Here is a 13,460-nt window from a genome sequence, read left to right as displayed (position 1 = left end):
CTCACAACACGACACATTCATCCATTTTGTGTTCCCGTCTATGTACATATTATCAGGTGGATTCCTAAAGAGTCAGCTGGATGCTTGAAGTGGAACAGTTGATCTTGTGTTCTAATGGCAGTAAAGATTTTCGGGCACAGGTCGCTGAACTGGATCAAAAGAACTGACCTTAGTTATCTGTGTTGGGTCACTGGCTAGGTAGCTTCTAATCTTGTACCAACCCCACCCCCAACCCCCGCGCTACTCCTCACGTGCTTGTATATGAAAGACACCCAGACCCTTTCTTGACCCCTCTTTAGTGAACGCACAGATAGGCGTCATTACTGTCACGGGGCAGGAAACGTAACCCTCAACAAAGACTTAAGCGCATTGGAATCCAAACTGCTCAGCCATGTTCAAGGACAACGAATGACGAATTTCCATCTCTTCTCTACCTTTCAATAGGGCATTTCCATTCTTTCATCTGCCTCCAAACATTTGCCACAGTATATTCGACAATTATGGCAGTCATGCCGTAGTCTAAATATATTTTGACAGACACACAATAGATTCATTCAAGTCCATTTAGAGCCGGTATTGTCCATGCTGTTATGTAAAACGTTTGTGAGATTATGCAGAGGAACCAGCTCAAGTTAAATTCTAATGGTTACAGTTAGGGAGGACTGTGACCTTGAGATGAGAGGGGAGGTAGACACACAAATACCAATAGATTTCACATCCGTGTAAAGAACAACACACAGTAATTGTGAACGTGCACTCACGAGCGGAATAGAAGGAACGCTAGGGACAACGCACCTACCACTGGAGTCTACTTCATGTTTCCACTCATATTGATTTAAGTTACTTTCGCTGTGGTAGAAACATCTGGTTCTGTTTGTGTGTGTGTTAAGGCATATCCCTGTTTCCACTCCGAGCAAACTGACTCATGCAGGTTCTGATGTAACACGTAACAGAGGTTCCTCTGCATTCGTAGTGCATATACAGCGCAGGTGTGTGCAAAATCCTTTAGGGAGTTCTAGGTGTTTTCCCCCAATACACCTTCATTATGTAGGTTTTAAGTTGTTTCGTTACAGTTTTCGTATGACTCTGTTTTCAATGATTGTTTTCTGGTTAAATTTTGTCCCGGTTTTCATGCACGCGCTGTTTGTTTTGGTCATTTGCAATCGACATACGTTGTCATGAGGCATTTTGTAAGTTGTATTGTGTTTGTAAGCATTCAAAACATGACAAGGGTTATATGAACAGCTCAGGGCAATAAGCCTCCCGGTCTGCTGTGCAACACACATCTGCCGAAGAGGTCCCATCAAAAGTCAGATCGTCAAAATAAAAGCACACAGTGTAATAATATGCACTTTTTGCACACTTTTTGGGGGACTAAAAGACCTGTTTAAAAGTTGCACTCAACAAATAAGCACAAAATACTACTGGGTGTGACAGCTAAGCGCCAAATAAACTGGTCAAACTGCTATCATATTGACATTCAAAATTTTGACAGGGTGTTACTTTGATGTTACCCCAACTTTACCTCACACTCCTTTTGTATTGGTGGATCTTAATTAATGAAATACTTTAAGAGAGTTCATTATATTGACCATTACAATTCCAAAAGTGAAACTCAACACAAAAAAAAAATACTGTAGTTTTCAGAAGGCCAATTCTGAACTCATTTCCACATTAAAAACATACAGTTTCTTCTATACCATTCTAATTTCTTAGAGATGGCTATACAGATTAGTTGAACTGACATTGTTTCCTATGGAAAATATTGTTTTGGATTTTATAATTTTCGGTATATGTCAGACTTTCTGGAACAGATTAATCATTGATGTTCCACTGTATGAATTATATGATATATAGACGGAACTGGGCAGCACGGTGACTCAGCTGGTAACACGTTGGCCTCACAGTTCTGAGGACCCGGGTTCGATCCCGGGCCCGCCTGTATGGAGTTGGCATGTTCTCCCCGTGCCTGCGTGGGTTTCCTCCGGGCACTCCGGTTTCTTCCCACATCGCAAAAACATGCATTCATTGGAGACTCTAAATTTCCCCCAGGTGTGATTGTGAGTGCGAGTGTTGTATGCCTCTATGTGCCCTGTGATTGGCTGGCAAACAGTTCAGGGTATACCCCGCCTCCTGCCCGATGACAGGTGGCTCCAGCACTCAAACGACCCTCGTGAGGATAGATGGATCGATATATGTAATTGTAGAGTGTGAAAACAACAGGTAAACAATACAAAATGTGCAGTTTCAAGGGAAATTCCAGAGTTCAAAATTAAAGGTCTAGTGTCATCCCTATAAAGATTGTAAAATAGATATTGTAATGAAAAATACATATAACATTATTCACTTCAATGTCTATACAAAAAAATAAATGTGAGCGGAGAGCGTGTCATCCATGCGCAAAGTTGCAGAAGTGTCATTCTACGACATCCATGTGGTCGCCATATTGGCTGCATTCTCTGTCCATGACGTCACCCGGACATTCGCCATTGAAAAGACGCGCTGCACCCTAACTATGGAAGACGAACACGCCCCTTCTGACACGGGAGCTCTTTACGAAATTGGAGAACACCACACAACCGAGTGAAGTTACCGGAGCAATATTACACGAATGTTTCGACCCATATTCAGATGATATGCGATCACGGCCAAACCACCTTCCGTCCGATCCACTTCCGCGGCGGAGATGAGCCATCGCGGGTCTCTTGCAAACTTATGAAGGGTTAATCCATTCTCCCGAGTGTTCAAGCAATGTCCAGCAATGCAACGAGCTGGCATTTTGGCTAACACAAAGGAACAACGAGCTACCTTCCAGGAGGTAAAACTAATGGAAACAAACGAGTCCACTTGAGGGCGGGTCTGTCCTTTACGCCACGTCCTGCTTCTTCTCGAAAACAAATCCCTCGAGAGGATTTTCATGGCGGGAGTTACAAAAACCTATATCCGTCAAAATCATGTTTTTTGGTGAAAAAACAGATGGGTCCATTTCGGCTGCTGTTTTTTTCATTAATAACATACTAAAAATCACGCATTTCATGACAGAAGCACTTTAAATGCAGTGGTTAAGAATGAAGCCAACATCAGTAACGATTACTTTGAAAACAAAGAGGTTGACTGAAGAGCAGTTACAAATGTGATCAAAACCAGAACTGAAACCAGAACAATGGATGACATTCCGCAGCTTTTGATCCATACTTGTGTAAAACCACAAAGCCCAAATATGATGTAATCAGTAGTTTCCATGATATTATCTCTGTTTTTCTCACGTTATTCTTTAACATAATTTTGGAAAATCAACAGAAACAGAAACATGTTTTCATACAGTATATTCAGAAATTCTACATAATGCAGTTACTGTCCACAAACATTTTGCTTTGTTTTCCCCTTTTATGGTCATCTTACATAGCAAAAGCATAAAAACACATTTCCAGTTGGTGCTTCTTGTCAGTTTATCAAACCATCCCGGCCTCAAAATCCTCAAAATAGAACCAACAATTTTTTTTCCCACCGTCAGTTAAGACGATCTTGTGTTCGCTTTTCTCTTCCAGCCATTAAAAAACAATGTTACGAAGATGACGAAATAACCCAGCGAAATTCTTGTGTGCGCGACGTGGAAAAAGGACTGCCTGCTTTCTTCCTCCTCGACTTTGCTCTGTCATTTTAAATCATGACTCCAGAGTTCCTTAGATGTGTAATGGGGTAACTATGGAAACCTTGATCTGAATCTAAACAAGCCTCTAAACAAGCACGACATTTATTCTGTTATGTCGGGAAAACCAGGCGCGATGAATGTCATGAAATTGACTATTAAGATGGATTCAATTTTAATAGCATTTTTTCTTTTCATTTCATTATTTATTTTTTTTATTTTTTGCACACATACAAGTGCAAATGAGTATGATGAATGCCTCCAAGTCAGACAGAGGACAGCACATCCGTGTCATTGTCTGGCTCGTGCATTGCTTTGTAAGCAAAAGACCACTTTGTCTATTGAACCGTCAACACACATTTCTCAAGCTGCCAAAAGGTTACATCCTAAACCCCCCCCCCCCCGCCCCCTTTATTTACTACAATAAGCGGGGAAAAAGGCACACTGTGCATGTGTAGTGCTTCTATTTCACACAGCTAGTTCTTTACTGTTGACATTCTCCATCAGATGAATCAATTTCTGTCCATTTCTTTGTATTTCTGTACCAAAATGTACATATAGACGGACAAAAACATAAACGCGACACTTTTGTTTTTGCTCCAACTTTTGATGAGCTGAAGTCAAAGATCTACAGTGAAGAAATTAAGTATTTGAACAGCCTGCTATTTTGGAAGTTCTCCGACTTAGAAAGCATCAAGGGGTCTGAAACCTTCATTGTGGGCGCATGTCCCCTGTGAGAGAGATCATCTAAAAAGAAAATTCCAGAAATCACAATGTATGATTTTTTTTTAACGATTTGTGTGATACAGCTGCAAATATGTATTTGAACACCTGAGAAAACCCAATGTTAATATTTGGTACATTAGCCTTTGTTTGCAATTACAGAGGTCAAATGTTTCCTGTAGTTGTTCACCAGGTTTGAACACACTGCAGGAGGGATTTTGGCCCACTCCTCCACACAGATCTTCTCTAGATTGGACAGGTTTCTGGGCTGTCGCTGAGAAACACAGAGTTTCAGCACCCTCCAAAGATTTTTAATTGGGTTTAGGTCTGGAGACTGGCTATGCCACGGCAGAACCGTGATATGTTTCTCAGGGAGCCACTCCTTTGTTTTCCTGGCTGTGTGCTTCGGGTCACTGTCATGTCGAAAGACCCAGCCACGACTCATCCTAAATGCTATGACTGAGGGAAAGAGGTTTTTCCCCAAAATCTTACAATACATGGTCGTGGTCATCCTCTCCTTAATACAGTGCAGTCGTCCTGTCCCATGTGTAGAAAAACACCCCGACTACCACCATGGAACTCATCAGTTGTCTTCCTCCAAACATGGTTCGTGGTATTATGACTAAAAGTTCCATTCTGGTCTCATCTGACCACAAAACGTTCTCCCATGACTCCTCTGTATCATCCAAATGGTCATTGGCAAACTTAAGACAGGCCTTGACATGTGCGGGTTTAAGCAGGGGAACCTTCCGCGTGCCATGCATGATTTTAAACCATGACGTCTTAGTGTATTACCAACAGTCACCTTGGAAATGGTGGTCCCAGCTCTTTCGTGTGGTCCTGGGCTGATTCCTCACCTTTCTAAGGGTCATTGAGACCCCACGATGTGATATTTTGCATGGGGCTCCACTCCGATTGAGATTGACCAACATGTTTAGCTTCTTCCATTTTCTAATGATTGCTCCAACAGTGGAGCTTTTTTCACCAAGCTGCTTGGCAATTTCTCCGTAGCCCTTTCCAGTCTAGTGGAGTTGTACAGTTTTTGTCTCTGGTGTCTTTGGACAGCTCTTGTTCATGGCCATGTTACAAGTTTGCGTCTTACTGATTGTATGGGGTGGACAGGTGTCTTTATGCAGCTCACGACCTCACACAGGTGCATCTGATTCAGGTATAACAGGTCTTTGAGGGTCAGAATTCTAGCTGATGGACAGGTGTTCAAATACTTATTTGCCGCTGTATCACACATAAATCATTAAAAAATCACACATTGTGATTTCTGGATTTTTCTTTTTAGATCATCTATCTCACAGTGGACATCCACCTACGATGACCATTTCAGACCCCTCCATGATTACTAAGTAGGAGAACTTACAATATAGCAGGGTGTTCAAATGCTTATTTTCTTCACTGTACAACTTTTTTTCCATCTTCTTTCTTCTCTATTGGTGCAGTTTCACAACAAAAAAAACAATGACAAAAAAATGTTGCCATGAAAACTAACCTCACAAACAATTTCACAATGCGACTGCAGTACAGATGTTGCACAAACAAAACACTCCGCTGATTGTATTACACACATGGTACATTTTTGTGCATTGTTAAATAAGTTAGTGGACACAAAGTTCCGTTAGCCACACAGACCTTCACACATTTCCCCACATCTGAGGCTCCCTGTGGGGCGCAACATCCGAGTGCGTTTGTAGCCTGTCATCAACAAAGAAACGAAAATGGCCCGGCGATGACGTCATCCGACTGTTTGTTTTTGGTAGTGTCACATTGGGTAACTGGAATTGGGAGAAATCAAGTAAAGAGCAGTTCTCGAACAACCAAACTGAAGCTACTTTGTCACTTTTTCTGGCCACAGTGTGCCTTGATCAATTCAAAAGCGGGTTGCTTTAAGAATGCCGATGCTTAGTCTGCCCAAGAGCCTTTTCAATTAAATGCAGCTTACGTCTGTGTATTATTCTTTGAAGCTACAGATTCGCACATGTGGGTCGGTTTATTTTGTCTGCAAAAAGACCTCATATGGTTTGGGTTTTGACATTTTTGTCATTGATAAACGTTCAGTAGGTTTTAGCAAAAGCCGAAAAGAGTTACAAGCATAATACGGATGACCCGTTAAGAAATTCAAGGAGCATATTTAAATGCTGACTGTTACGTTTTTTCCCGGAGAAAAAAGTGGTTGTTACCATGACAGTAATAAAATTGGGGATGTGTGACACATGACGAACTTTTCTGTCCATCTGTTGAAATCGCAATCACACAATGCTCAGTCAGTTAGTTAAAAGGTGTGTTTTTTCCTCACGTTTTGGTGGGCTCTTACGTTATTTTTCCCCAAGTCGTCAATCACCTACCACCTACCATTGGTAAAAAGTCAACATCCAATCATCCATTTGAATACCACTTGTCCTCATTAGGATCATTCGGAGGACACATATTGTTGCTGTTGGGCTAAAAGTGAGTTTGTCCAAATGTGGTCAAACTCATATTTTCTCACAAATCGCGACTATTGTTCTGTTACATTATTAACCAATTCAAGGTGTTGAAAATAGCTTGAGAACGAATCGATTACCTCTCTTGGACAATAACTGAGGCCCCTGTGCACATGGAAACACATTTTGCGGTTTCACTCTATGTGCACAAGAACACTGCCAATACCAACAACAACAATGATGAACTACTGTGTTGCATTAGTGTTGCAGAACAACCCCCCCCCCCCCATCCATGATATCGCTTTTTCAGCAGAAATTCCCCCAAAAATCCAATCCACACAAATGTGTCCTTTATTCCTCGCTTTGCATTCTTGCCCTTTGCTGTGAGTTTGTTTAGATCATGTCGCTTCTTATTCTCTTTTAGGGGACTTTCTGTGACACCCTTGCAGCGCCACACAGGTCAGGCACATGCTGTACATCACAGTGTTTCAGCATTTTCGTGTAAAGGTGCACATTCTTTGAAACAATTCTGTATTTAGTTCCGCTCTGTTTCTGTCTGGATATGGCCTGCGAAGTGTCATAAAGCAACACCTCTGCGTTCACTCTGCGGGAGCCACGTGGCGTTCTATTGCCTCAAGATTGAAAGTATTTACAGGTACAGTATTCCATTTTTAACAATGGCAGTGTGATAAAGATGGTATTGTGACAAGAACAAATACTCCAAATTGTTATTTGGTATCTTATTTAAAAAACGTAGATACATCCTAAAAACTGTTGATATATTCAAAATAGAGATAAAGGGGCCAGAATAGATAAGGTTATACTTCTTCCTACTCCTTTTCAAACAAGTATGATGAGGTATGTACAGTATAAGTCGGCACCTTCTTACATATGTTCAAATGTACCGTATTATCCGCATTATTGGGCACACCTTCAATGAGTGGCCTATTTTAAAACTTTTTCATATGTAAGGCGCACTGCATTATAAGGCGCATAGAATAGATGCCACAGTAGAGTCTGGGGTTACATTATGCATCCATTAGAAGGAGCTGTACTAAAGGCTCAATATTGATCCATATATAAGGAGCACCTGATTATAAGGCTTTTGAGAAAATTACAGGCTCTTAGGTGCGCCTTATAGTGCAGAAAATACGCTACTTGTTTATTTTCATACATTTGAAAACAAGCTAAGTTGCTATTGCATTGGTATATGATCGCGATATAAACTATAATATCAACGATTCAGTTTTTAGTAACTCAAGCAAGATGTCAGAGTTTTTTCTCCCAAAAGTGGTGATTTTGTAGAAGTGAAGATTCCCTCTGATAGGGATAATAAATACAAATAATTCAAGCTCATATTCACAACTATGATCAACAAGTCTTCAACTAGGGGAAAAAAAAAGAAAATGTTTCTGGAATAAGGAAGGAAATCAGAGCGGAAACCGTAGTACGTGAAAAAAGGCAAGTAAGCTTAGCGAGACCATACAAGCTTCCCACAGGAAGTTTTCAGCCAATATTCAAGCCCAACACTTCACAACTATGACACAAAAATACTAAATAGCAGCTCAAAATATTAACAAGATACAAACAGAAACGTAAGGACTAACTTTTCGCATTCCTCCCGGATTTACATCACATTATAAGATACGTCCAAGGGGCCCTTCACGCTAGTGTGGGCTCAGAGATACTTGTGGAGGTGTACAGACGAATGCAGGCCAGAAAAGTGTGGAGTGTGCAATCTGAGAGTCTAATCACTTCATCTTCCCTCAGCTCGTGACCTCATCCCCCTGGAGGGGGGACGGGGGAAGCTTAGAGTAGGGCAGGGAAGGGAAGCACAGATCACAAACTAATCCGTTTTATTCCGGACTTTCTGCGATGAGATGCGACGTGTGCAACGGGTTTTTAAAAATAAGGCCAATCGCTGAAGGGCACCAGGTTCAATTCCTCCAACTAGCACATGGTTATACATCTCCCTTCACGCTCGTTGCTCAGGTGTCCTTGAGCAATGCACTCCATTAGCCTAACTTTTTGCCAATAAAGCTGGCCACTGCTCCAGTGCGTAATGGTTTGAGTATCCTGTAGTTTCTGTTGCGATAGTGGGGTCCAACCTTACTAAGACCCCACCCTACCTTTGCACCACCATTTGAATGACGTATTTCCGATGTCTTCAAGCGACGCAAGCACAGAACCTCTCCTCCCCCTCCTCTTACGACTCCTCCCTTCCACCCTCTTTCACTTCCTCCAAATGATCTACTGTGTATGACTGGCCTGCCAACCAGTGAAGCGCTTGATAATCATAAATATTAAAGCAGACAATTCACAATTTCGCAATTTAGAAAAAGTTTCCAAGGTTCGTAAAAACATGTCTGTGAAATGCTGTTGTTTGAATTCCAAGACCAATATCTTCCATCTGAGCTAACGTTTAAGATGATTTTAATGGGCTCTGCTGCATACTGTCAGAACATCCAATAGTTTCTCTTCCAATAGCCGTGATTTCCTCTGACAGTGTTTGGCATCGTCCGCAGATCCTTCTCCCTCAAGTTTACCAACAAGTACAGTACAGTACAACCTTGGTTCTTGACCACAATCCGTTCCAGAAGGCTGTTCAAGACCTGATTTGTTCGTCTACGTACGGAGGCTGCGTTATACAAAATAATAACAGCTCAGCTGGTCAGACCACACGCATTATGTTATTTCCGGGTCTTGTCGCAGCCGTTCGAGTACTGATTTTTGTTCGAAAACCGAAGCAAAAAAAATCCTGAAATTTTTGTTCGAAAACCTATTTGTTCGAGAACGGAGACGTTCGAGAACCGAGTATTCACTGTACATTGGTATGTGGAACAGGCATTGTTCAGAAAATTCCTTATACAGGCAAAGCTGACTTTCAATAACATGTTGCCTCACATTTCCGAGGTTATCTGTAACCCACCTCTAACCCGATGTCAGCGGAGTTGGGCGCCCCCACGCCCGCGACCGTATTGAGGATAAGCGGTTAAGCGACTGGATAGATGTTCCCTTCAAGCCATGAGCATTGAAACAATGGCTTTATTTCCTCTGCTCCCAGTTAGAATATGCAACTTGGCAACAACTTGCAAACCCCCGTCCCCCCTGTTTTCTGTCGATAGCACAAAATTGGAAAGTTGTCTTGTGAAAGCAAAAGAGCAAGCCAGCAATGCAACCCCTTGGGAAGGTTCAATAATATGTACTGAGCAATTATATAGTGCAAGGACAACAAAGTGCTTCATGATGCTGCATCACAATGGGAAGAAAAGAAAAGAAGATATGCAGAGGGACTGAGAGGGAGCGAGGGAGAGCCATTTGGATGAATTGAGCGTTGCAAAAGTTGAGAGATTTTTGCAGCTGTGACCTCCCTTGTCCCACGTCTCGACTTTCGCAGGATGACCTTCTCTGTGTGTGTTGTGTAATACACACATTTCATGATTTCTCCATGTCAGCATCAAATTAAACAGTCCCTGCCCAAATTTCTCAACATATGCCATTTTCACTCATTTTTGGTTACGTTAAAAAGGACAGCAACCTCATTATTAAGAATATATATTCTTTATTGTGATGAAGACATGGAGGGAAGGATTACATGGCACGGAAGATATTACACAATTATTTCTCAGTGATAATGAAACAAAATATAGCTTAACCTGTAAGAGGGAATAGAAATATTTGTTTTTGTTTCTTTGTTTATAATCAAAAATCCCAAACCAAGAAAGATACATGTTGTTTTGACTACTTATCTCGTTGACAGACAGAAATTCAACCCCGTGTGGGTTTTGGGGGACAAAAGACATTAAAATAGAACAGAGCTTGTGGCAATGCTGATATACTCACAACCGCCCAAAAGTTCATTTTTCGTGGCTCAGATTTCCACTATTGCTCCAGACAACACTGTTCTGTGTGATTCATTTGATTGGAAAATTACTGAGCTGGTTAAAAAAAAAAAAAAAAGAGATGAACTTCAACACAAAAATGTATCTTTGTCCACGTCAAGCCACACAATTCTCAGGAAATGGCTTTTAACCGGGATTTCCAGCTTGATCACCACTCAGAATTGCTGAAGTGCGGTGGTTTAATGTTTGTAACAACGCACAAATGTTTGGGCTGCTCATGAGCTAATGATGATAAAGCTACAAAGTGTTTTAGATTGACTAAGATGCAGTGGTGCAAACTTAATGTTAATTGTTATGACTACTTATATAGTTTAAATTCCAAATCAGGAATAGGGTAAATTCAATAAAGATTGACTGATATAGTGCATACAAAACATTTTCTTCGATTTTAACTATTTCTACTCTCTGGCAAAAATTCCCTCGTATGGATGATTAAGTTAAAGATTTAAACAGCACAAAAATAAGAGATATTCTAAGATAGTATATCTGTAGGCCAACGACATTCATTCGTTCATTTCCCACACTTAACGGCTGGCTCAGCTCACTCAGGCTTATGAAAACAAATGCGCCGTAGCACATGCTGGTCTCGCAGTTTTGGCAGGGTTAAGAAACGTAACATTGAACTGAATCTGCGACAGTCAGTCTGCTTGCAGACGTGGCTCTATTTTTTTTGTCTAAATTGCATTTGCCGGCTTTGGCGCTTGTCAAAAAACTATTCAGGAGATGTCAGCCACTTCTTGTCGCCCCTACTACGCCACACCACTAACGAGAGCTGACAAGACTTGAAATTGACCCAAACTCAGTGTGTTTCTGATAACTTGGAACAGGGTGTGAAACACATTTAATTTGCAACACGAAGGCCAAATTGCCCAGCTAAAGCCAGTTGGTACAGTGTCTGGCTTCCCTATTACTTGGAACAGGATAAGCAAATGCTTTCCAGATATTCAACCTTTGGGCTACTGCTGGAGTCTTTCCAGACACTGACGCCATGTGACCCAATTCATGCAGACGATATAAGCAAATTGGAAAACTTAAAAGCCAATGATCTGCACAACATAATTTTTCAGTGAGGTGGTCACGGAAACCAATTGACGATCCCCCCACCAGTTATTGCCTATGCATGAGTGGGGTGGCCATTTGGGTCTCCTGGCTGCTCCCCTGGTTTCACATCGCAATCAGGCAGTAGCTGCCTCAGACCAACTTTTGTGTTGACCCCACACATATGTCATTGTAAATATTGAAGAGGGGGAACTTTTACTAATGACAGGCCGGAACCTTCCGCAAGCATATTGGGGAGGAAAAAAACAGTCTTCAGACACTACACCACAAAATAAAATTTCATGATAATCTTTAGAAATAGGCCTTTGCTGATTTTGATCAGAAGAGAAAATTACTGCCTAGCAACAAGTGACTCAGTTCTGGTGGCACGTGACCAGAAATAGTCCCAATGGCGTACGTTAGCTAGCTGACCGATTTAAATTTCATGGGTTAAATTTTTATATATTTTTGTGTGGACTGCGACTAATTTGTTGTTGTGAGAGGAACTGGGGTTAAAAAGAAATCAGGTGTGTACCTATGCATGTGTTTTATTGAAACAAGAATGTGTTCGTTTTCTGTTTCAATATTATAACACGTTGGTCTGATAGTTTGTTTTTTTTTTTTTTTTGAAGCGATAGAGTCTTTATTCCGCATCATTTTGCGTCAGGCAGTCATGGAAATGCTCACCCAAACACTGCGTGGGTTGTCGGTCTCTTGCTCGAACCTCGTCCCTCCTCCTTCCTCGGGTTGCGACTCAGCCGTTCCTCGTCAGATAAATCACACCCACTCCCCGCTAACCTGCACACTTGGGGCCGCGCACCGGAGAGGGCCAGACCGACCCGGAGTCCATTCTTCGCCGTCTCTGGGGCCATTTAAGAGTGACATTCGCAAAGTATGTCCGGTCGAAGCTTAGCCGCCAGTGTGCTGGTTGCTCTGTGCATCGGGAGCGCAGTGGACTGCATGCCCAGGGGGAACCACAAGAATCGAAGACAGGCACAGCAGCATCACGTCCCCTCCGTGTCCCAGGGTGAGTTGAGACATCTTCCAATCTCCCCACGTGTGAATTTAATGCTCCACGTAATATTTTACCGTAACATGCATCCTTGTCCCAAAGCATCATTGGCGCATGGCTGTATCCCTTCCATCTTTTCACCAAATTTGCAAAGAAGAAATACATTTATTATGAGATTCTGGAGCGTGACCCCAGTCGCTATACAGATGGAGACGAGAACAAAAAGCCAAGCGGTGGTGGGTTTCCCGAAGGGAGCAAAAGTGGAAAAGTAGTACTGTAATTGTTCTTCCTCCAAATGATTTATTACTGTTCCTGGGGGTCCTTTTGAAGTCAAGTTAACACGCCAGGGGGTCACATCAGGGGAGTTTTATCTCACAACAAAACGTTTTTCATCTGAATTAATGATTATTATTATCCTGGTTACAAACGAATTATTACTGTGCCTGAGGGGGGTCTTTTTTCTTTTTTGAGTCACCCTCACAGACGAATCTTATCTCCGGAAAAAAATGTTTTTCATCAAAAGAAGTTTTCACAAAAGTTTTTTTTTGGACACAAATCTGTTTCCACTCCAAATATGAGTATCAGGTATGGTGCTCGCATGTATGGGTTAAGTACACATATTCCCTCCAAATTACCGACAGATGGGATTTTTCCCTTTTTTTTTTTTTTGTAGATGACCTGCTTATTGCTTCCAGCTTGTAGTG

At 41.7% G+C, this 13,460-nt stretch overlaps 1 protein-coding gene across 1 annotated transcript in view; it reads left to right on the top strand.

Moving 5' to 3' along the window:
- The first annotated feature begins 12,454 nt into the window (after nucleotides 1-12,454).
- The window catches only part of fn1a (fibronectin 1a), a 34,647-nt gene continuing 33,641 nt past the window's right edge, over nucleotides 12,455-13,460 (top strand). Inside the window, exon 1 of the mRNA XM_061841059.1 lies at nucleotides 12,455-12,771. Coding sequence (XP_061697043.1) covers nucleotides 12,639-12,771 — 133 coding nt within the window. The 5' untranslated portion in view covers nucleotides 12,455-12,638. The remainder of the gene's footprint in view (nucleotides 12,772-13,460) is intronic.

Source organism: Syngnathoides biaculeatus, chromosome 14 (assembly GCF_019802595.1).
Source record: "Syngnathoides biaculeatus isolate LvHL_M chromosome 14, ASM1980259v1, whole genome shotgun sequence".
Classification (NCBI taxonomy): domain Eukaryota; kingdom Metazoa; phylum Chordata; class Actinopteri; order Syngnathiformes; family Syngnathidae; genus Syngnathoides; species Syngnathoides biaculeatus.
This window is presented reverse-complemented; position numbering and strand designations above follow the sequence as displayed.